The sequence below is a fragment of the Myxocyprinus asiaticus genome, chromosome 31 (genome assembly GCF_019703515.2).
Source record: "Myxocyprinus asiaticus isolate MX2 ecotype Aquarium Trade chromosome 31, UBuf_Myxa_2, whole genome shotgun sequence".
In the NCBI taxonomy this organism is placed as follows: domain Eukaryota; kingdom Metazoa; phylum Chordata; class Actinopteri; order Cypriniformes; family Catostomidae; genus Myxocyprinus; species Myxocyprinus asiaticus.
Genome location: NC_059374.1, coordinates 21,988,824 through 22,013,994, shown reverse-complemented (window position 1 = coordinate 22,013,994; position 25,171 = coordinate 21,988,824). Strand labels below are relative to the sequence as shown.

The following is a 25,171-nucleotide window of genomic DNA, read 5'->3' as shown; positions in this document are numbered from 1 at the left end:
TCTACCCACCCTAGCAACCGGGCCAATTGGTTGCTTAGGAGACCTTTCTGGAGTCACTCAGCACACCCTGGATTCAAACTCGCGACTCGACTCCAGGTGTGTTAGTCAGCGTCTTTACTCGCTGAGCTACCCAGGCCCCTTCCACACGTTACTTTAAGGCTCTCCGATTTTAACCAACAAGTCCTTATTTCAAATGAAGAAAGACCTTTGAGATTCTGTGCTTTTTCATTCTATAATCTCGGGCTCCATTGTGGGTTCATACTGCGTGTATGAACCCACAATGACAAATAACATTTGCCATTACACAGCGGTTAAATTAAAATGAAACCGGCGCACTTTACATTCACTAAAATCCTTGTTTATATTTTAACCGGAGTTTGGTGCAAACCTCCACAGACGGCGCGTGCATCACTGCACTTCAATTCCGGTTCTGAAGCTGTTAATATTCATGCGCTCTTCAGGAGCTGCACTAAGTGCGGTCCGTGCTGCGAATCAGTGAGACGGTTGGAGATCAACTGAATGATCATTCCCTTATTTGGACAGTAAAATGTGATTGGAATTTAAAGTGCACAATAATCGCGGTTATCACAAATAACCACGGATAGATCAAATAACCGCGATCAGATGATTATTAAATAATCGCGACAGGCCTACACTTGACTGAATTTATGTTTCTCATGCATCTTAAAAACATTTCAACCCAAATGCTTCTGCTTAAATGCTTGAAATTAGTTTTTTAAACAAATATAAATTGTGCTTACGTAAGAATTTATTTACAAAACTAATGTCTCTTTTAAACTGAGTTGGTCAAAGTCAAGGAAAAGCAGCCAAAAAGTGCCAAGAATGCATGGGAACTCCTTCAATTCTGTTAAAAAGCATCCCATGTGGCACCTCATGAAGTTGGTTACGATAATGCCAAGAATAGTAATCTAGGCAAAGTGTGGCTACTTTGAAGAAGCTAAAATATAACATATTTTTGTGGTCTCTACATAATTCTTATACTTCCATTTGTGTTATTTCACAGATTTGATTACTTGTTTATTCTTAAATGTGGAGAATAGTAATAATAAAGAACAAGTACCAGAAGGCATGTCCAAACTTTTGACTAGTAGTGTACTAAAACAAAAATAACAATATCAAACAAAATAACATATGTGCTCTAACAGCATGATTTTCTCACCCCGAGAGCAGGCCTCCGGCCCGGCGAAACCTCTTGACCTCTGTGGGCCCCATGGATACGATGCCTCTGCACCAACTCATTGGCTGACGGGTCCGTCCAGAAATTATCTGACGTCTTGAGCTTGGTGTACTCCAGAGCGCAAGGACCTACTACAGATGACAAAAAAATTATTTCACACAAAACAAACTTATGTCCGCTGGCAAAATATTTATAGAGTGACAAAAAGGATCTGAGAGTGAAATGCAATACAATAATGCTGAGCTAACACCATTTGAATGTTTTTTTTTAAAAGCACTGAATATATTTTTCATAACCTGTAAACCTTCATTTCACCTATAAATCTTTCCTGAGTGTGTCTGTAAGCATTAGACAGACTTACCCAGAAGCGCTGCCAGTATAGGGCCAAACACGTAGTCGTGCATCAGGGCCTCCTTTTCATAATACTTACTGCAGAGACACACAAACAGCAATAACAGACAATGTGTTAGTCAAAAACCGGAGACCTATTTCAAAAGCTGAATGAACGGCCCATTATTCCTGAGAGTGAAAGCAATCACCATGAACATAAAGAATATCACATTTCAAGCCTGAATCTTTGCAAATAATAATATGAACAAAGACAAGATTCTCTTGTAATGAATGCTGCATGGTCGCAGTTTATACAAAATCAAACAGAGAAAGCAGAATGGACTGGAATAGAGGCAGATGTTCTAATTACCTCGCATTATCCACAATGTGCTGCACGATTTTGTCCAAGACTTTTTCAAAAAGGGCTGTGCGGACCCATATGTGCTTGATTGCCTGTGCAGAGAGAGGCTGGGGTGCTTTGCCGGCTGAAGAACCCTGCCTCCTGAGGGGCTCTTGTCCTGTGCTTTGGGTTCTCCTAAGAGACAAAATCAATACCAAACACATTCACACACAAGAAAACATTACTGAACATGCGTCTATATGACCAAAAACAGTCAAAACACAAGCATATAAAGTGAGGTCTTGCAAAACCTTGCAAGTCTGATGTGACCAAATGACACAAAAGTACTTTTTACAAACATTTTCTCATAACATAACTATTTACACTGGGTCTTTTTGTGTCATTCTCCGAAAAAGTCTACAGACCACATGAAATTGCTTAATGATAGCAGTTATTTTCCTGTGTTGATGTATTCTCTATTGAAACAGGACGTATCAAAGGACTCCAATAGGCTTAAGTTACTTCACAGCTAAGAACCATGATTTGCTACTTGCTAATCATTTGCAGGTAGTATTATGGGAAGGGGCATTCTCATTCTAGTAAGCATATGATTTGACAAATATCTGTGGGATTGCAGGATGAGTCATACATTTTTTTTGGTCTGTAACATTTTTATTTATTTTTTCCACAATTTTTATCATTTTTAAAAGTGTAGACCTACGAAAGGAATTTTATCAATATTTAGGAGTACAAAATAGCTGTGTCTTAAAATAATTATATATAGATTTTTGATCGTCACGTTATTTTATCAGTATATTTCTGAGGCAGCCAACATTTAAATAACAAGCCTAATTTGCATGCTTTCCAATTCACTCAGCTGGGCTTCTGTTTAATGTCTGGTGTAATAGTGTTGGGAGACCACAAGGGGGTGATATAACATTTACTGAAGCATGTCGCAAGGCAAAGGTATCACAAAACAGAGGATGGGTATTTTAGAGTTCCTTGCACAGGATGCATACACACAAAAGTTATAAAGGTTTTTCTACTTCAAGAATGTGGCATGTGGAAGTGGCATTTAGGAGTTTGCAGGTTAGTGTATGAAACCGGTTTAACTCTGAAAACTGAACGATTAGAAATTATTATGCAATTTCTCTGTATGTAGCTTTGAAGAGGTTTCATTCAAGCTTTCAAACCACAAAAAGACATCCTTGTAACTGAAAATACATTGTGTAGGCTTTATGCATATACACAATATATCATCCAGTGATGGCTGGAGTAAATAATCTTTATTCTTTGATAATGAATTGGGTCGAATTTAACGAAAAACTATGCGTTATGCTCCGTGGCACTGGAGATTTTTGAGCAGCCTCCAGAGACCGCGAGACTGTGCTGTGTATGTCCCTTAATAGGAAATAATTGCTTCAAATTTTAGAACGCGGCATTTCTTCCGCCAGACACATCCGGTGTGTGACCCACTTTAATTTACCTTGCCGCTCACTCTTTACCAAAGTTGTGTTAAGAAATATGTATGAAAAGTTAAAGACTTTTGTGCATTGGGTAGACCTATTTATATATTAAAAAAATCCTGATATATATCGATAATCATTGGATACATCAGATTATTGATACGTGAAAAAGGCATTGATCCCAAGCCCAGTACAAAATCATACAGATGATCTCAAAGCTAATAGATGAGGATTAAAAGCCACAAATCTCTCATGGGGTCTTTTACAGTAAACCTGAATGACTGTTTGTCATCGGAACAATAAAAAAAAAAAAAAAAAAAATGTGCAGATCATTGCAGAATAATATTTTTTTACTTGTAGCACTGTTTCCTTGTCACTCACTTGTCGCCGAAAGTTTGGACTTGTGTGAATAGGTGTCCTTATACACCCTGCAATAAATCCCATACTTACATTGTTTGGCCTCATAAAGGGACACAAAAGGGGCTATGGTGGGTTATTTCTTAGTGTTTGTGAGTCCTGTACTTTTCCATACAGCATCTCAACAGGATAACCTGACTGCTCATCAATAACAGTGCAGGAGGGCCAGCAGCAGAGCCCACTTGAACCTGCTGGGCCATTCAGCCAATGAAGACAATACACACACATATATACACACAATGACAGGAAAGGAGCATGTGTCATCCCAAAAGACTCACCTCAGAGTATTAAAAGAGATAAATCTCACAGATAAAAGACTGAGTAACACATGAGTCGGAACATCTAAGATTAAAGTTATTGCACCATCACTCACACAGGCCACTCAACCCATCTAAAACAGCTATTCCTCTTATTCCTGAAAAGCAAAATCTCTGCAATTATGTTTTCACTGAAATTATATCACAGCACTGTGAGTTATCACTAATGTTTCTTGAGAGCCAGACATCAGCTCTAGGCTGGCAGTGAGTTGTCAACGCACTTTGAGAAAATAAAGAGAAAAAGAAATCACTGAGGATCCAACAAAATCTCATGCTTTAGGGCGCTGTCACAAGATGCAGAAAATACTGAGCAAAGCTCTTGGGGACAAAACAGTGGCGCTGATGAAAAAATATTAAGAATGTAATCTGTTTGAGGAATATTCCGGGTTAATTTCGATTTAATGTTCATGTCCTGGATCTGAAGCATTCTGTTGATTACCACAGACAGTAATTTTGACTCATTCCTCAGTGTGCATAAATGAACTGGAAACACAATTACAGTAATACACTTACAATGAAAGTCTAGCAGGCAACCAGGGTTTAACAGGAGAAATGTAAAGCTCTTTTTTTGTTAGAGCACTTAAACAAAAAAATTGTTACTTGAGCGGAAAAGTTGTATAAATCATCGTTTTAAGGTGGGACTATTTTTCTAGGTGGAGGAACTTTACTGATAGATTTTTCATAACTCTGTGAAAAGCGCTTTAAAGATATGGTAGTTACATCCTGTTCCTTCCATTTCCCAAGCAAAAGTAGCTAGATATAGGTCAAGTCCACACTAATCTTTTTTATTTGAAAACTCTGTTTTCAGTCTCCCAACGTCATCGGTTTCCAAAGTGGAAGTAAATCGCTTTGAAATCAATGTATTTTCAAACTAAAATGTATTAGTGTGGACATGGCCTTACTTATTAACAGGCCATGACATGAAAGTCATTCAAATATGGTACTTCGAGATGCATTACGGCAGCTTTGACATCACTGACGAACAATCACAAGACCGAACCAATGACTTCTGACTTCATTGACATCAAACATGGTGTGTTGTTTCTTGACATGCCACATTTTAAATTTAGCGCAAGCGCAAATGAGATTTGAGAGCTACGGCTAAGGGCAAAGTTTTCAGTCAATGATGACTAACACTTGGTTTGTTCCTCGTACAAAGCTATCGTACGACTATGGAAGACTTGAAATATAACACAAATTGTATGGACCAATTTACGGTACTTTTAAGGTGCTATTTTGTAACATTTGAAGCTCTGCAGTTGCCGTCGCCATTTACTTTTATTGCATAAAAAAGAGCCGCCAGGACATTTAGCAAAATATCTTTTGTGTTTAATAGAAGAAAGAAAAGATTTCATGTGGTTTGATTTTGCATATTCTATTATGTCTATTTGATTTACTGCATGAAATCAATAAAAAAATTGTTAATAACAAAAAAATAGAAGAAAGAAAAACATATAGGTTTTGAACAACTTGATTAAATCAGACTTTTCATTTTAACCTTGTCCACCCCCACGTAAACATGCGTGGACATTGTATTTTGGCTTTGCTATATGCAACGCATAATTTAAATTCATTTAAACCAACTGATCTCAGTTCAGGAGACTCTGTGCTGTCAGTAAAGGGTTAAATATTTGAGTCATGTGACAAAACAACATGGCGCCGATCACAGCAGAATTTGTCTTTGGGAGAAAATCCAACAAAACTACATCTGGTAAGAAACCTAATTAAGTTTTTACATTGAAACACACACAAAAGATTAGAGTCTCTAGTTTCATATGATATGCCATATTTAAAATTTTAGTGATTTATCACAAAACGCCACGCTGCTAAACACAATGTCCACTAATGTGTACTTTAGCACATTTCCATAGAAATCCCAATGAATGCATCCAAAAGCTTAAAAATTTTGCTTTCAGAGTCTTTATATAGAGTTAGGATGAAAATAAGGTGCATTTCGAACTGTTCTGAGACTAGTGCAGACAAACAGCACAATGGAGATGAAGTAATTTACTAAATAGGGAGCAACGGAGCATCATATAGGTCTCTGTGCAGCTAAGTGCATTCACTCCTAAAATCACTCCAAACAAAAGTTCAGTTTCAGGCTGCAGATGATGATTGGACCAGTCAACATTATTGGCAGACATGGGACAATGATAATCAGTACTTAGATTCAGAATTTATAATGTATAATTTTATTTTAACATGGTAACTTGTAAGTGATTGGATGATGCTGGCCATTACTTTGAATCAGAATTAATTATGCTAATTTCTGATGTAATGTCTGTAACATCTCAAAAACATGAATAACCAACACTGCTGGAAACATAATAAACAATTTGATTTTAAAATAATAATAATAATAAATAATCAGACCTTCTATAGCTTGGTATTATTTAACATTTTACAACTTAGTCCCGCTGTCCACATATGTTGCATAAATGTTTAGGAAAACGATTTGCTCTACTTTTTTTTTTTTTTTTTTTTTTGCATGTTTATTAGGTGCTATTAGTTACAAAATCAAAAAGGGAAATGGAAAATGCTCACAGCAGTCATGTCTGGTCTCAGGAAGTTAAGCTGATCTATACCTTTAGGTTCAAAATAACCTAGAATATCCCTTCATGAATGTTTCTGAGACTCTAAACTTTTCTGAGATTAGTTTTAAGGCTGTGGAGAGCTGGGAGAAGTGCTGTAATGTTGAGTTTACACACTTGAGGGAGTCCATCATGGGCTTCAGCCAATAACAACCCACAGTCATCAATCTCCCTCCAGCCCAGACACCACACTACACCACAGTAACACACAGCTACAGACACTAGAGATAAATGAGTCTGCTGTCTGCCACAGTGGCCCTCATCTCCTCTGATTTACATAAGCATTGATTTCATAACAGCCTACCTTATAGACTATGTGAGTGTGTTGGCCACAGCAGTGGACATTCATTCTAAACAAGCAAATAAATTCCAGTATCTGAGATGAGTTGCATGAGCTACAGTATTCAGATGCTATGGAGATGAAACGGTGAAATTCAGCTCCTAGAGCAATAATGCACAGTATTTAAAGCAGCTCCAGAGAGCTATTTAATGGAGGCATAGCGAGAAGAGGTGTTGGTTCAATATATCCAAAATAAATGATAAACAGAACCTCGCATCAGAGATGTGGCCTGGTGGGCAATGTTGCAGAGTGGCACTTGTGTGCCGGCAACCACAGCCAGATCCCAACCTCCTCCCCCCCCTTTTATCCCAACCTAGTCTCACAGAAACATCATGGTTACTTGTGTAACCTCTGTACCCTGATGGAGGGAACGAGACGTTGTGTCGATGTAGTGACACTAGGGGTCACTCTTGGGAGCCCAAGACACCTCTGGTCTTTGAAAAAAGGCCAATGAAAATTGGCAAGTGGTATTTGCATGCCACTCCCCCGGACATACGGGTATAAAAGGAGCTGGTATGCAACCACTCATTCAGGTTTTATGCTGAGGAGCCGATATAAGGTCCGGCCATTTCAGCGGGTAGTTCAGCGTTGTGGCAGGAGGGACACAACGTCTCGTTCCCTCCATCAGGGAATGGAGGTTACACAAGTAACCATGACATTCCCTATCTGTCACTCACTCGACGTTGTGTCGATGTAGTGACACTAGGGGTCCCTATACAAAACGCCACAATTGGCTGAACTGTGTTATGTGAACTGGCAGTGTGTGGTGGGCAGACTACTGTGTGCCTCACAGCCAGCACACCAGGTCAACACATAACCTCCCCCAACATAGTTATGAGTGTCGAACGGCCCTTTTTGGGGACAAAATTTTCGTGATTTTTCCCCAGTGCCCAGACACGAAAGACAGTGATCGTGACTGTCAGAAGGCGAGAGATAACGAGCGCAACAGGAATAACACACAATCGGAAAAGCATCTTTAGAAAGACGTGTCTTTAAAAAGACGTTCCATGTGTGCCGCTCTTTTAGAGAAATATACTCATTTAGAGAAATGTACTCTTTTAGAGAAATATACTCTTTTATTTCTACCGAAGCGCCCAGGGGCATTCTCTGCATTGCACCAGTGCAGAGGGGGGAGAAGCCGCTGCAATGCGCCGTCAGATCCAGCAGAGGTGAATGAACAGTCGTGGGAATTCAGCTCAGTGAGCTTGACCGTTCGGCTCCGAAGAGAAAATCTGAATGAGTGGTTGCATACCAGCTCCTTTTATACCCGTATGTCCGGGGGAGTGGCATGCAAATTCCACTCGCCAATTTTATCAAAGACCAGAGGTGTCTCGGGCTCCCAAGAGTGACCCCTAGTGTCACTACATCGACACAACGTCGAGTGAGTGACAGATAGGGAGCACATTACTATACCTACAGTTTTGCAAAATGATTTTTACGTGGCTTGTTGTAGGTATTGCGGAAGTCTCCTGGTAAAATAAACACTAGAGACACCACAATAACAACGACTTCTATTCACTTTCACTCAAACCATGAGTAAAATGCCAGATTATCAGTTCATAAACACTTACTTTTCAATTTGTTCATCAGATAATGCTTTCATATTACATTAAAACACTTTTACTTAAGTGCATGACCCAATTTAACATTTGCATAACATAACCAACTACATTTACCACCTTACTCAAATGTGATTAAAGTTGCATAGTAACTCAACTGATAGAGCGTTGCACTTGAAATGCAAAGGTTCAGTTACAGTACGAGTCCAAAAGAGCACCTGAGTTGAAAGTGTCATAGAAGCATCACAATATGAAGTGAATGCTTCAGCAATTGATTTTTCCCCTTTTTCACCCAATTCCCAGTGCACTTTTAAGTCCTCGTGGTCGCATAGTGATTTGCCTCAATCCGGGTGGCGGAGGATGAATCCCAGTTGCCTCCGCGTCTGAGACCATTAACCCGCGCATCTTATCACGTGGCTTGTTGAGTGCGTTGCCACGGAGACATAGCGCGTGTGGAGGCTTCACGCCATCCACCGTGGCATCTGCGCTCAACTCACCATGCGCCCCACTGACAACGTACCACATTATAGCGACCACGAGGAGGTTGCCCCATGTGACTCTACCCTCCCTAGCAACCAGGTCAATTTGGTTGCTTAGGAGACCTGGCTGGAGTCACTCAGCACGCCCTGGGATTTGAACTAGCGAACTCCAGGGGTGGTAGCCAGCATCTTTTACCACTGAGCTACCCAGGCCCCATGCACATTTACTTTTTAAGACACTATTAGAATAGGTAGGTCGATTTAATTCTCGATAGAGCATTACCCTTCAAAACCTCATCTGTTTAGGAGAACATTTAACTGACATTTAGCACCACACAGTGGATATTTCACCTCGAAAATGCCAATATGTGTAATGAACCACGTAATGTCATTTTGCAGAAATGTCACCAGTCACATCATTTTCAAGAGTTCAGGCTGTTATATTCATCGTTTTGCCACTAGTCGTCATTTTTATCGTTTTAAAGCAGCTTTACAGGAAATCATGCATTAAAAAAATAAAAATAAATGAAACTGTAATATCTATAAAGCCTTAGAGTCATCATTGTGTAGTTTGATTAAATATGACATAATTAATTAATAATTATATTTAGAACCCCAGTGAGCAAGCCGAAGGCGACTGTGGCAAGGAACACAAAACTCTATAAGATGTTGGTTAATGCAGAAAAATAACCTTGGGAGAAACCAGGCTCACTGTGGGGGCCAGTTCCCCTCTGGCTAAACAGCATGAATATAATGCCAATATTAGTTATTTGTGTGCAGTGCAAGTCATGGTTTAAAATTAGTAACTAAGTAAGTGTTAAGGGTCAGTGTTTAAAACTGAGATTTTGTATGAACTGTACGATTAATGACTATTTTTCTTTGAAGTCCATCCTGGATTAACTGCAGAATTTCACATAGATGCAATTGTCCTTGTTAGTTGGCTGATGAAGGCTTTTGTTGGCAATTAAATGATAGTCTATGTATTCCATTTCAAGAGTGTAGTCCATCAATAAACAAAGGAGATTCAGGCAGAGATCAGTGAGGTGCACTGGCAGGTCATTTCTGTGAGGTTCAGTGGAGTCCATCCTAAGTCCAATGTTCACTACTCCACAAACTTTTTTTCTTACAATTGTTTTTACTTAATCGAATTGGAATAAAATTCCTTGTCTTTGTTCACATATGGTATCTGAAAAAAATATTTTTTTTGTAAATTTTTTTTTTAACAATTTTCTTAAAAAATATTTGGTTTTATTTCACTTCGTTACACTTGTGTGCCTGGTGAAAAATGAATTGGAAATGAATGGATTAGACTACAACATACAGAAATATTAAGTGTTCAGGAGCATCTCAATCCTTTAGATGAGCACACACAAAGTCCTCGGACATGCGCGCACACACACACAGTGTGCTAAGCACCATATTGTGCATCGTCTTTCCATGTACACTCTTTGAGCAATATTTCAAGATCTACTTATCATATTATGTTGTGTTTGAACTCATTTGAATCAGGATAGTCTGCTGTAAGTTATGATATGTCACTGTCTATGTTATATGTGTGTTTCAGGAAGTAATAAGGAAAAACGTGACAAAAAGACACTCATGTATATTATATGTATGTGTGTCTGTGTGAATCTAAAACTCACTGCAGTTTAGCCTCTGAGTGAAACAAATTTACTTATTGCATTTTACAAATTGAGACCTTTCCAACGATATACAACACATGGGTATCTCTCATCTTTTTTTGTGGTTTTACCAACTCTGAATACAATTGCTATGATAACAAATTTGCAAATGATGAGAACAAAACAGTTCTAATTTGTCAGCAAATTAAAGGATCAGCTATATGCATTGGAATGACCAGCTGACACTGTACATTATCCCTTACTAAAACATATTTAAAATAGTACCATTTAATGCAATTAAACAGATTATCTTTTTGTGTCATCTTCCTTTATGAATGAAAATAAAAAGTAAACAGACACAGCAGATGAGGAAATGATGTGCAAGATTCGAACTTGTGTTGCCCAATACATGTGCGCTAACCACCAGGCCATAGCTCTCTACCACTGAATGAAAATATTAGATCCAGCCCAATGCTGTGAAAAGAACTTTAAACATAATAAGCTGGCATTAAGATTCTGTATGCGGTAGAACAACCAAATCAATGAAACGATGAAGTGTTTGGAGTTCAAAAACTCTCTTGTATTAGAGTAATCATATGCGGTTCCTTTATTAGACCCATGTTTGTAATATCTTTTGATTCTCAAATCAGTTTAAGCCCTGAATCACTGCGGTACAGGCATTCAATAACCAGCGAGCATTTTGTTGCTCTAGCAATGGTGAAACCATGGTGTTGCTGTGGCAACAGGAGTAACTGAGTGTGCGGTGGGGGGGGAGGGGTGGTTAAAATGGACAGGCAGGGAGCAACGCAGAACATGTGACTTGCAGCACTCTACATAAAGGCTGTAAGAGCATGTGTGAGTGAGTAGCTACTGTACAGATACACACAAGTGGCCTCAACTAATGTCTGACAACAACAGATGTGTTGGCTATTAGCCAAAAGTGGTCTACTCTTGAGTGGCACATTGGCCATGTGGCTCTGCTAATGGAGAGTTAATGGGATAATAAGAAGCTAACCGAAGCCCTGGAGAATCCGCTCAAACCATCCCTCATTTAGAGTGCTGCAGAGCCAGTCAGCTGTTTAAAGTCTGACAAATCAGCAAATCATCTCTCCCTCACACCAGATATGATCTGTTTCCTGCTTTCACCATTGTCTGAACCCCTTATCAGTCATGAAGCTTTGTTTATATCGTTAATATGATCATTTCCAGTTTATGCCTTTCTTTCCTTTTAGTTTTCCTCTCATCTATGTATAGTGTATAGTAAAAAGCAGAATAAGACATTGCTGAAGTGCGTAATTTTTCAAAGTTAAAATACTTTGTCCAATTACGGCTTAAAGTCAACACTAAACAGCTGTCATAACCCATCTTACTTCCGGAAAGTGATGTATTTTCAAGTACATTTTTATTCTGAAAAGAAACATATTTTTAGGTAAAACAGGATGTTCCCACCAAAAACGTTAGGGTGGGACTTGTTCGGAGGGGAGGGGTTAAAAAAACAAGAGTGCTTGTTGGGGGCCTGTGTAGCTCAGTGGTAAAGACGCTGGCTACCACCCCTGGAGTTTGCTAGTTCGAATCCCAGGGCATGCTGAGTGGCTCCAGCCGGGTCTCCTAAGCAACCAAATTGGCCCGGTTGCTAGGGAGGGTACAATCACATGGGGTAACCTCCTCGTGATCGCTATAATGATCGGATGGCGTGAAGCCTCCACATGTCTCCACGGTAACATGCTGAACAAGCCCCGTGATAAGATGCATGGATTGACGGTCTCAGACGCAGAGGCAGCTGAGATTCGTCCTCCACCACCCGGATTGAGGTGAGTCACTACGCCACCACGAGGACTTAGAGCACACTGGGAATTGGGCATTCCAAATTGGGAGAAAAAGGGGAGAAAAATTAATTAGGGTTAATTTTCATTTTAATGTTAACTTTATGTAGAGAGAACTATAAGTACAGTAGGCCTAAGCCATTCTTAGGTTGTGTAAACCCTGTGGCTCAGTGGTTGGCAACATTGCTCTGTTTGTATGTTGTGAGTCGTCCAATGGACTATCTACGCTGTTTTTAAATAGTTTTCCATGCAAACATGTGCTTGACAGACATCTTTGACAGTTTTAGGAAGTTGTGTCAAGTTAAAAGAACTTCATCTTTTAAAAACATTTCTCATGACACCTGTGTTCTGTTCCAGTCGATGTGCTGCATCTAGCTATTTTTACGTAAAAACATGTTCTGAATGAATGGGCCCCAACACATCAACCAACAGGGTTCCCACTATTTTCAAGGCACAATTTTGCAGGACATTTTATGTGCCCAACAGGTGTAATATTTCAGCAGAAACACACAAGAGGTCGTGATGCATATTGTGCTTATTGAATGGTTATTTTTTCTGAATTCATCACACACATTCATTCTAAAGCATGCAGCACATGCAGATTATATATTTCTTTAATTAAATCACAGCCTTTTGCAGTTTAATAATCACACTAGGACATATCGCAATTTTAATTGGATTATTTGTGAATTCAAAAAAATTTTGTCCCAAATATGTCAAATTACAAGACATTCTGTGCCATTTTTATGACTGGATCCAGTGATTCCGTCCCTGTTTTTCACATTGCAGAAATCATAGGGCCCACATTAAAAGCAGACTCTGGCTGTGTCTCGTTTGGAAGGATGCATCCACCGGAGGTCGCATTTGTCGGCCACATACGTCATCGAGGCTGTCTCATTTCAGAAAAGCGAGTAGGACACTTCAAATGCGACCTTCTTTCACGGGAATTCAGAGGATGCATGAGGTGTATCCTTCGTGGGCACTCACAACCCACAAGTGTTTGCTTCAACGGAAATGTCTAAAACAAATTATGCCAATTTGCCCATAAATATTATGTTCAAACACAAGGAATGATAATTCCCAAGTTGAAGTACCTCAGTAGATGGGTGCAGAGTATATAATATGTATAATTATATTAATATATAATTAAAATAAAGTATTAGTCTAAAAGTACACCTGTAAAATCTATTTTATTTTCTCTTTACATCATTATAACTCACCTAAAATGTACCTCATACATTCCCTTCTAAAGGGACTTTGTTCCAATCTCACTCAAAGCACTCGCACTTGTTAAAGAGTGGCGTGCCGTCATAGCAACCGTGTTACATTCCGTTTCCATTTGGCCTACGAAGGCCGTCTCGTTTAAAGGAGATTTGTTTAAAGGAGGACACTCGGTATACCGCAGCCTTCAAAGGACACGTCCTACCTAGCATGCAGCCTTCCAAACAAGACACAGCCTCTAATCGTTCATTTATTATTGAAAATTACATTACATTCACATCCTGAGGTGTAAAGGGAGCATCACCATGCTACCACCTCGGCTTGTGAACTCGTTTAAGTCAGCAGTCTGATCATCGACCGTTGTCCAAGATTCACAACTCAAAAGTTTTTGTAGTTAACAATAAAAAAATAAAAAAATAAAAGAATTCACTATATCAATACATAAACAATTTCATCAGAGCAAAGCAGATGAGTAGAGAATGTACGTGACAGGGCTTCATTCATGAAAGTCAACCGTTGATATTGTTTCACAAAGTGCAGCCGCCAGCAGTGACAAAACTAGGGATGCACCGATGTATTGGCTGCCAATGTTTATCGACCAGTTATTGACCAAATTACAACCGTCGGCATATCAGTTATAATCATGAAGACGCTGATATGAAACAATGGTTAATTTAATTAATCAGTAACACTTTGTAAAAATGCACAATCCAGAAATAATAATAGCTGCAATAAGTGTTGGCACCCTTCTATGTAATATTTAATTTTTATTCTTTCTCGTTCTTATGTTAATGTGGAAAAACCACCATAAACAACACTTACCTATTGGCTAAATGATGAGGGAAACCACACAAAATGTTTTGAAACCAGCAAACTTTGACTTCATGACAGTTTGGCCTGTCATGTGTTCAACAGATCCAATCCATGTTCAATGGAAATTATTTATTGTTAAAACAGTGAAAAGGCTTTGGTAACTCTTTGTAAATTTTTAAAGCATAATTCCAAATTTAAAAAATCATCGGTGCATCCCTAGACAAAACTATATGTATCTGTGTATTTGACACCTATCCCAACCGAGTCCTGATCGTTACCATGTTTTTGTACATATAACAAAAACCATGTTAGCCACACAGTCAAACAGTTCCCTATCTGTCACTCACTCGACGTTGGTGTCGATGTAGTGACACTAGGGGTCACTCTTGGGAGCCCGAGACACCTCTGGTCTTTGATAAAAGGCCAATGAAAATTGGCGAGTGGTATTTGCATGCCACTCCCCCGAACATACGGGTATAAAAGGAGCTGGTATGCAACCACTCATTCAGATTTTCTCTTCGGAGCCGAACGGTCATGATCATTGAGCTGAATACTACTGTTCATTCACCTGCTGGATCTGACGGCGCATTTCAGCGGCTTCTCCCTCCTCTGCACTGGTGCACTGCAGAGAACGCCCCTGGGCGCTTCGGCAGAAAAACTAGAGAGTATATTTTCTGAAAGAGCATTTTTCCCCTCTAAAAGAGTATATATTTCTCTAAAAGAGCGCACACACGGAACGTCTTTTTAAAGACGCGTCTTTTTAAAGATGCTTTTCCGATTGTGTGTTATTCCTGGTTGTGCTCGTTATCTCTCGCCTTCTAACGGTCACGATCATCTGTCTTTCGTGTCTGGGCACTGCTCACGCGGAGACAGCGTTCGTGGATGGTCACATTCTCATTGCGAGAATGTGTCCATGGCAACGTTGCGGTCGCGGCTCGCCTTCGTAAAGAAGCGAGCCACCCCAGAGGCTCCCGCCTCGGTCCTTTTACCCACGGGTTTGAGGCCAGCGCGGCTAGCACTGGGGGCGATTTGGGGACCCCAATGGGACCGCCTCCGCCGGGTATCCCCCCGCGGAACTCCCATTCCCCAGCACGCTCGTCTGCCCCGATCGGGCTTCCGGGTGAGTCCGCCGGCTCGTCTCACGGCGAGTTCGACCTCTTATTCGGAGCCCGCGAAAGTGATGAGCTCTCGAGCGCAGCATCGGAGAGCGGGCTCGTCCAGTCGGAAGCCTCGGCTGGGCTCCTCCCTTCGGGGTCGATCGCCCAGTCACAGGCTGACGCGGAGATGACGACATGCTTTCCCGGACAGCCGCGAGCGTCGGTTAGAGTGGATTTCACCGCTCTTCCCTGAACCCTCTGCGGCTCTGTGATTGGTTCCTGGGCTCGCGGCGCCGCTCAAAGCCACGCCCCGCCCCGTTCCTTTCTTCCCGGAAGTGCATGAAGAGCTGACAAGATCGCGGGAGGCACCTTTTACTGCCCGGTCCCGATCTTTTCAGCTTCCCCGCTCTCACTACCCTCGATGGTGGGGCGGCCAAGGGTTATTCGGCAATCCCCCGGTGGATAAAGGCGCTCGCGGTGCACCTATGCCCGCAGAGCGCCGCCACCTGGCGTGGGTGCCCAAAGCCCCCGTCCAAGGCCTGTAGGTTTACGTCGTCTCTGACGGTCAAAGCCTACGGCGCTGCTGGACAAGCCACCTCCGCCCTGCACGCCATGGCTCTCCTGCAAGTCCGCCAAGGCGCTAAAGGAACTGCACGAGGGTAGTTCCGCCCCGGGATTGATGCAGGAACTGCGCTCGGCGACCGACCTCGCTCTCCGAGCGACGGAGGTCACGGCGCGGTCTCCCGGGCGGACGATGGCCACACTAGTGGTCCAGGAGCGCCACCTTTGGCTCAACCTGGTCGAGATGGGTGAGGCCGACAGGACACGATTCCTTGCTGCCCCCATTTTCCAGGCGGGCCTATTCGGCGACACTGTCGAGGACTTTGCCCAGCAGTTCTCGATGGTAGAGCAGTAGATGGATGCTAGCCGGCTTGTCCTGCCCCGGCGTGGCTCAAGATCCCCCCATCTACTCATCGCCGAGGGCGTCCCCCTGCGGTGACTGCACCGGCTCCGCCGCAGCCCGCCCCTCCGGCCCGGCCCCGGCGTGGAGCCCACCGCAGGAAGCCGACGCCACCCGTCTCACAGCCGGCACCGAAGAACCCACGGAGGTCTTCGAAGCGCCCCTGAGACGGGCGACCCAGGGACAACGAAACCCTCTGCTCTGGAGCTGGTAAGCAGATCTTCTTTTTGTTACCTTTTGCATTTAATTGCGCTGCATGCCCAAGTGGCTGCAGTACTCAAGAGCTCCGCAAGAGTAGTTTCCTTGTTCCCTGGGTCACATATTCGGTGTGTACGGCTGGCATCACGACCACCGTCCACCACTACATTTGGCAGGTTGGCGCTCCAGCGGCGGTCTCCCGCCCTGAGCGCCCAGCTGTGGCACAAATCCGCCCCCGATGTGACAGTCTCCACGGGTCATGAGGACAGGCCTCTTCCTCCCCCGTCCCAGGCTGTTCCGGGGGTGGTCACAAGGAGCCAGGTAAGTGCTTCGATGTCCTCGGACTCAGCACGGCCACGATGTGGTGTGGCACCTCAAGCTCCGCCCCGCCGCGAGGCCCCACCCGCCGGTACATCCGATGACGTTGTCCCTTTGGTCCCCCTTGCGCGGAACTCGGGTGCATGGCTTGCGCTTTCCAGTCCGTCGCGAGGGCTGGTCCGGACCGTCCGACTCGGCTGCACGATTCACTTCGCTGGGCATCCGCCCAGGTCCAGCGGTGTCCACTTCACCTTGGTGAAGGATGGAAACGCTGCTACCTTGCGCGGAGATCGCTACCCTCCTACGGAAGGACGCGATAGAACCTGTCCCTCCAGCCGAGATGAAGAGGGGGTTTTACAGCCCCTACTTCATTGTACCGAAAAAAGGCGGTGGGTTGCGGCCAATCTTGGACCTGCGAGTATTGAACCGGGCCTTACACAGACTCCCGTTCAAGATGCTGACGCAAAGACGCATTCTAGCGAGCGTCCGGCATCAAGATTGGTTCGCGGCGGTAGACCCGAAGGATGCGTACTTTCACGTCTCGATCCTTCCTCGACACAGACCCTTCCTGCGGTTTGCGTTCGAGGGTCAGGCGTATCGGTACAAGTCCTCCCTTTCGGCCTGTCCCTGTCTCCTCACGTCTTTACGAAGATCGCAGAGGCTGCCCTTGCCCCGTTAAGGGAGGTGGGCATTCGCATTCTCAACTATCTCGATGTCTGGCTAATCCTAGCTCACTCTCGAGACGTGTTGTGCGCACACAGGGACCTGGTGCTCTCACACCTCAGCCGACTAGGGCTTCGGGTCAGCTGGGAAAAGAGCAAGCTCCTCCTGGTTCAGAGCATCTCTTTTCTCGGTTTGGAGTTGGACTCAGTCTCCTTGACGGCGCACCTTACGAACGAGCGCGCCCAGTCGGTGCTGGCCTGTTTGAAGGCGTTCAAACAGAAAACAGCGGTTCCACTGAAACATTTTCCGAGGCTCCTGGGGCATATGGCGTCCTCGGCGGTGGCCACCCCGCTTGGGTTGATGCATATGAGGCCGCTTCAGCACTGGCTCCAGACTCGAGTCCCGAGACGGGCATGGCGCCACGGGACACACCGCGTGGCCATTACGTCGGTCTGTCACCGTCTTTTCAGCCCTTGGACCGACCTCTCGTTTCCACGAGCAGGTGTTCCGCTAGAACTGGTCTCCAGGCGCGTCGTGGTCATGACAGACGCCTCCAAAATGGGCTGGGGCGCTGTTGGCAACGGGCACGCAGCTGCCGGCCTCTAGACGGGTCCGCAGCTGCGTTGGCACATCAACTGCCTCGAGTTACTGGCAATTCTGCTCGCCCTGCGGAGGTTCCGGCCGTTGATCCAGGGCAAGCACGTGCTAGTTCGGACAGACAGCACGGCAGCGGTAGCATATGTCAACCGCCAAGGCGGTCTGCGCTCCTGCTGTATGTCATAACTCGCCCGCCGTCTCCTCCAACGGAGTTAGCAGCACCAAGTCGCTGCAAGCCACTCACATCCCGGGCAACCTCAACACTTCGGCGGACGCGCCGTAACAACAGGTTACCCTCAAGGGAGAGTGGAGACTCCACCTTCAGGTGGTCCAGCTGATTTGGAGTCGATTCAGTCAGGCACAGGTGCACCTGTTCGCCTCCCAAGAATCCTCCCACTGCCCGCTCTAGTACGCCCTCACCGAGGCCTTCCTCGGCATAGACGCGCTGGCACACAGCTGGTCCCCTGGCATTCGCAAATATGCGTTTTCCCCAGTGAGCCTGCTCGCACAGACCCTGTGCAAGGTCAGGGAGGACGAGGAGAAGGTCGTCCTGGTAAGCACCCTACTGGCCCGCCCAGACGTGGTGCTCGGACCTCACGCTCCTCGTGACGGCTCCCCCTGGGCAAATTCCCCTGAGAAAGGCCCTTCTTTCTCAGGGAAGGGGCACCATCCGGCACCCGCGCCCAGACCTCTGGAATCTCCATGTCTGGCCCCTGGACGGGACGCGGAAGACCTAAGCTGTCTCCCACCTGCGGTGGTAGACACATTCACTCAGGCTAGGGCTCCCTCTACGAGGCGCCTGTATGCCTTTAAGTGGTGTCTGTTCGCTAAGTGGTGTTCTTCCCATCAGGAAGACCCCCAGAGGTGCGCAGTCAGATCAGTGCTTTCCTTCCTGCAAGAGAAGTTGGAAGGGAGGCTGTCCCCTTCCACCTTGAAGGTGTATGTTGCTGCCATAGCAGCACACCATGACGCAGTCGACGGTGAGTCCTTAGGGAAGCATGATCTGATCATCAGGTTCCTAAGAGGCGCCAGGAGGCTGAATCCCTCCAGGCCACGCCTTGTTCCCTCATCGGACCTCTGTAGTTTTTCAGGGTCTACAGAGAGCCCCCTTTGAGTTTTGCAGTCAGCCGGGCTTAAGGCACTCTCCTTGAAGACTGCCCTCCTGACTGCACTCACTTCCATCAAGAGGGTAGGTGACCTGCAAGCGTTCTCTGTCAGCGAAACGTGCCTGGAGTTCGGTCCGGGCTATTCTCACGTGATCCTGAGACCCCCGACCGGGCTATGTGCCCAAGGTTCCCACCACTCCTTTTAGAGACCAGGTGGTGAACCTGCAAGCGCTGCCCCAGGAGGAGGCAGACCCAGCCCTGGCGTTGCTGTGTCCGGTGCGCGCTTTGCGCATCTATTTGGATCGCACGCAGAGCTTTAGACTCTCTGAGCAGCTCTTTGTCTGCTTCGGTGCGCAGCGGAAAGGAAGCGCTGTCTCCAAGCAGAGGATCGCCCACTGGCTCATTGACGCCATAACTATGGCATGTCTCGCCCAAAACATGCCGCCCCCGGTAGGGCTACGAGCCCATTCTACTCGTGGTGTAGCGGCTTCTTGGGCCCTGGCCAGAGGTGCCTCTCTAACAGACATTGCAGAGCAGCGGGCTGGGCAACACCCAACACCTTTGCAAGGTTCTACAACCTCCGGGTGGAACCGGTTTCGTCCCAGGTAGTGGCACGCAACACAAGCGGATAAGCCCGGGATAGCCGGCCGGGTGTATCGCTTGCACATAGCGCCTTCCACCTCCTTTTGAGCTGAAGATGTGTGCTGTTAATTCCCAGTAGTGTTCACAAAGGTTGTTCCCTGGTTGACTTCCTCCGAGCCCTGTGGCAGTCGAGTTTTCGGAGAGACTCGCTGCCGGCCCAGTACACGCGCTAACTAAGAGCCCGGTTCTGGGGTAGGTGCTCCGCATGTGGCGGTTCCCTGTAAGGCTAACCCCATGCGATCGATATCTTCCGCTAGTTCGTTTCCCTACTGGCAAACTGCGTCTTCCTTGGGCAGAGCCCCTCAGTCTCCATGTTGTAGTAACTCCTCCCCCATTGGGTAGGATCTACCTTGAAGGCTCTCCACATGGTTGGAAAGACCATGTGATGTATTCTTCCACTTAAATATCCCCCCTCTCTTGGGGCGAGGTGTGGTCTCCGCGGTGTCCTCCCCTTGGGAGGGACACCCCCCGACTAGACCTGGCGGCCCAGTCGGATAATCCCCCTTCTTTTTTAGGGAGTGGAAAAAGAGAAGGGGAAAGAGGCCATGACTGGGTTAAGCCTGTCTCTATCTCTGGGTAGTCGACTTGTCCCCAAAAAGGGCCGTTCGACACTCATAACTGTGTTGGGGGAGGTTACGTGTCGACCTGGTGTGCTGGCTATGAGGCACACAGCAAGTCTGCCCACCACACACCGCCAGTTCACATAACACAGTTCAGCCTTGTGGCGTTTTGTATAGGGACCCCTAGTGTCACTACATCGACACCAACGTCGAGTGAGTGACAGATAGGGAACGTCATGGTTACTGGTGTAACCTCCGTTCCCTGATGGAGGGAACGAGACGTTGGTCCCTCCTGCCACAACGCTGAACTACCCGCTGAAATGGCCGGACCTTATATCGGCTCCTCAGCGTAAAACCTGAATGAGTGGTTGCATACCAGCTCCTTTTATACCCGTATGTTCGGGGGAGTGGCATGCAAATACCACTCGCCAATTTTCATTGGCCTTTTATCAAAGACCAGAGGTGTCTCGGGCTCCCAAGAGTGACCCCTAGTGTCACTACATCGACACCAACGTCTCGTTCCCTCCATCAGGGAACGGAGGTTACACCAGTAACCATGACGTTTTATTATACTTAAAAATTTTCCAGGAAAAATAATGATTTTCAAGGACATTTAGGTATTTTTCTAATTTTCCATGACTTTTCCATGACTGGAAAACTGCATTGCAAAATTCCAGGTTTTCCAGGATACATAGGAACCCTGACCAATGACGTGAGTTTGGGGCGGGAACAAACATCTTGATAAGATCTTATTTAGTTGCAGTGGTGGTCCTGTCTCAGGGTCTTGCTCTCTCTGAACCACCCCCAACACCAAGCAGTGACAGGAGTTTGGGCAGGACTACCTGTATTGACCAATTTGTTTGAACAATGGAAGACCAGAGGGAAAGGGTTTGGGAATTCAGTTTGGAAACTGGTTAGTGGTGCACACTTCACCTGTAAGAATGGAGGTTTACAGTAAAAGTAGTCAGACCTGGTGATTTCAGCTTGCTGCTGCAACTGTTCCTGCACTTTGCGACACACCTCACTCGTCGTTGTGTTCACCTTGCCGATCTTAATAAAGAGGGCCGCAATTTTATCACTGCGGAGGAATCCCGCTGCTCTTCGCTTCAGAAGGTGGCTTAAACAAGCCTCAATGGAGCCTGCAGGTATGGACAAACACAGATGGAAGAGGTGGTAAGGAGGATGCAAAAAGAGGTTAAATAAAACACTGAATATAATTAAAGGTGTACTCAGTAATATTTTATGTCATCTTGGACTTACACTGACACCTAGGGGTGTGGAAGCAGCATTGTTCAAACATAATAGTTTTTAGTTACTGATGCCACTGTATAAATTCACTATTTACAGTCAACTATGATTAATTTAATCCATGAGTGAAATTTTCGAATAACAGGGCAGTTACTGAGATTGAATGAGTAACATTCGGCTGGTCATGTGATCCTAACATGGCAGCCCCCATAAGGGGACCCTCTCCATGCAAATTTAAACTGCTTTAATTAGGTTACTGATATGACTAGTCTTCATCTCATGTAAATGGTCATGATTTTATACACATTTCAAAATTACTATTCCTTTCTGAAAGAAAAACTTTTTAATGTGGATTTATTGTTTGTTGCTAAAATATGCTGCTAGGTGTCAGCTAAATATTACTAGAAATATTACTGAGTGCACCACTTAGCAATTTGTATCTTATTACTTCCAACAGCTGCATGAATTTCTTAATCACAGTCCTTTGCTTTCACATAATTTGTCAACCCCAATTCTTTCCCAAGCAATCCCAGGGGGTTTCTCTATTGATGAACTTGCATGGGAATATCTTATTGCAGAAGTAATTGTGTTCTGCCTCATACTCATTCTGCTTCTGGTAAACACCCATTATAGGAGCATAATTGCAACTGGCAACTAGATTTAAAGCTGGTTCCTGGAGCAAAGTTAAATATTTCAGTAGGAGAGTTAGGGCAAACTACCTGTTACTGTTCTGCTGGGCTTTGGCTTCCCCACCCAAAAACAAATAAACATTGGCAACAGTTTCCTAGCCCAAACTCCCCTGATATCACAGATGAAGGATGGATCGGATGTTCATTTCATAACTAATGTGTTCATCCATCTCTCCCGACAAGTAACCAACTGTTCATGTGCTGAGAATGACATAAATCAAGATGCATGAGAGGACTTGCTTGGCAAATGAAATCAAGAATATTTTTTACACGATCGGAATGAAAGGCCAGTTGTGAGATTTGCATCTGGCGCGACCACTTGGCGTGACTTGCAGCACTCTACCTGTCGACTCCCTGCGTGATTGATGCTATCAATATCTCAGCGGAATCGAGGTACCATCGCTGCTACATAATCGACTGCATTTGAGAAAGCAATCAGATGTTTATGGCTGTAATAGCACTTTTATTGCTTGGCTTGCGCCACCGGGGGCTACAGCTTAGATGCTCTCTGCTACAAATTTCACCTGTTAGAAGCCTGTTTGACAGTTTCAGAAAGCTGAAAAAGCGCACTGAATTCATGAAGAGACAATACATGCAACCAATGTTGGATTATGGGCTGGGCCAGTGGGGCCAATGGCCCAGGGCTTTGGACAGCCAGGGGCCTCCATGTCAAAACAAGCACATCCCTCCCAATCCACACCTCCTATTTCAGAGTGTACACATTTACGCCAAACCCCCCTTATGACATGAATCACTAAGTGCTTTCCTCTTAAGAACCCAGCATGTTAACTGTCCTCTCCCAAAAAGCAACTCTGATTTTATCACTAAAGCCAACAGCAACAATATAAAATATGGTACTTCTTATGTTCCCCCGAGCCATCATCCACAGAGCAACAAACAGGCGGACAGGAAGCTGTGCAGTTGGGAGACGAGCTGAAGACACTTGAAGATGTGTTTACATAATCTCACAGTGCCTGCTGGTTTGCACGGCCTCCTGCATGCGTCCATACACCCACGCTACTCTGGCCTCACGCTTACAGCAATCACGCAGCTGCAAACACACACTTTCAAATGAAAATACTGACACATGTTTGAATGCATAAATAAGTATGAGTAAGTGCTGCAAAACTTGAACAGCTATTTTAGTACACCAATAACTATCAGATTAATAAAATCAAGCATACATGCATGCAATTCCATTAGCCAGCATGTCCATATACTTTTGGCCATATAGTGTATATTCCGTTTGTGCATTTAACTAAAGAATGCTTAAAAATGATGCTCACAGGAGACCAGTATCCCATCAGAGGCACTAAAAGGTCTAATTCAGCTGTTACAACTTTCACTCAACGAGTGTGAATTAAGTATTGAAAAAAGCATCTGATGGACCACATGGGGATTTAATGGGCAACATATTAAACTTGTTACCTCCCATAAATCATGTGTTGTCTTTTTACATCTTTGCAAGTCATAATGGGGCATTAATGACTGAAAGTCTCCCACGTTCTTGCAATCATGAAATATTGTAAGACTCGGTTAAGTCGTTAGACAGAAGAAGGTCAGCCTGGTTGTGCTTGTTCCTTCCAGAGCACTGTCGCCATTGAGCTAATAGAAGATCTAATTAAGCCTGTAGCACAATTAAATGCCTTTTTTCAAAACTGGACTGGCCACGGGTTGACAGAGTTAAGCAGACCACATCATTGGGGGTCATGCACCTACATTTGTTTTTTTGTTTTTGACTGGAATTAATATATATAAATAATTAATACAGTTGAAGTCAGAAGTTTGCGTACACTTGAACTATAGTTTTGGCAAGTTTTTTAGGACATCTACTTTGTGCATGACACAAGTAATTTTTCCAACAATTGTTTACAGACAGATTGTTTCACTTTTAATTGACTATATCACAATTCCAGTGGGTCAGAAGTTTACATACACTAAGTTAACTGTGCCTTTAAGCAGATTGTAAAATTCCAGAAAATGATGTCAAGCCTTTAGACAGTTAGCTTCTGATAGGAGATGTACTGAATTGGAGGTGTACCTGTGGATGTATTTTAAGGACTACCTTCAAACTCAGTGCGTCTTTGCTTGATATCATGAGAAAATTAAAAGAAATCAGCCAAGACCTCAGAAAAAAAACAAAACAATTGTGGACCTCCACAAGTCTGGTTCATCATTGGGAGCAATTTCCAAACGTCTGAAAGTACCACGTTCATCAGTACAAACAATAGTATGCAAGTATAAAAACCATGGGACCACGCAGCCATCATCTCACTCAGGAAGGAGACATATTCTGTCTCCTAGAGATGAACGTAGTTTGGTGCAAAAAATGCAAATCAATCCAGAAAAACAGCAAAGGACCTTGTGAACAAGTATTTATATCCACAGTAAAATGAGCCCTATATAGACATAACCTGAAAGGCTGCTCAGCAAGGAAGGAGCCACTGCTCCAAAACCACCATAAAAAATCCAGACTAGATTTGGGGACAAAGACCTTACTTTTTGGAAAAATGTCCTCTGGTCTAATGAAACAAAAATGTAACTGTTTGGCCATAATGTCCATTGTTTTGTTTGAA

At 44.2% G+C, this 25,171-nt stretch overlaps 1 protein-coding gene across 4 annotated transcripts in view; it reads right to left on the bottom strand.

Moving 5' to 3' along the window:
* Positions 1–25,171, bottom strand: part of LOC127421860 (small G protein signaling modulator 2-like) — a 111,241-nt gene that overhangs the window by 26,495 nt on the left and 59,575 nt on the right. For 3 of the 4 annotated variants that reach the window (XM_051665036.1, XM_051665038.1, XM_051665040.1), the window contains exons 3-6: positions 21,629–21,797; positions 1,899–2,063; positions 1,560–1,627; positions 1,181–1,329 (exon numbers count right to left, since the gene is read on the bottom strand). In XM_051665036.1, the coding sequence (XP_051520996.1) occupies positions 1,181–1,329; positions 1,560–1,627; positions 1,899–2,063; positions 21,629–21,797 (551 nt within the window). The remainder of the gene's footprint in view (positions 1–1,180; positions 1,330–1,559; positions 1,628–1,898; positions 2,064–21,628; positions 21,798–25,171) is intronic. The other variant, XM_051665039.1, reaches the window with a different exon arrangement.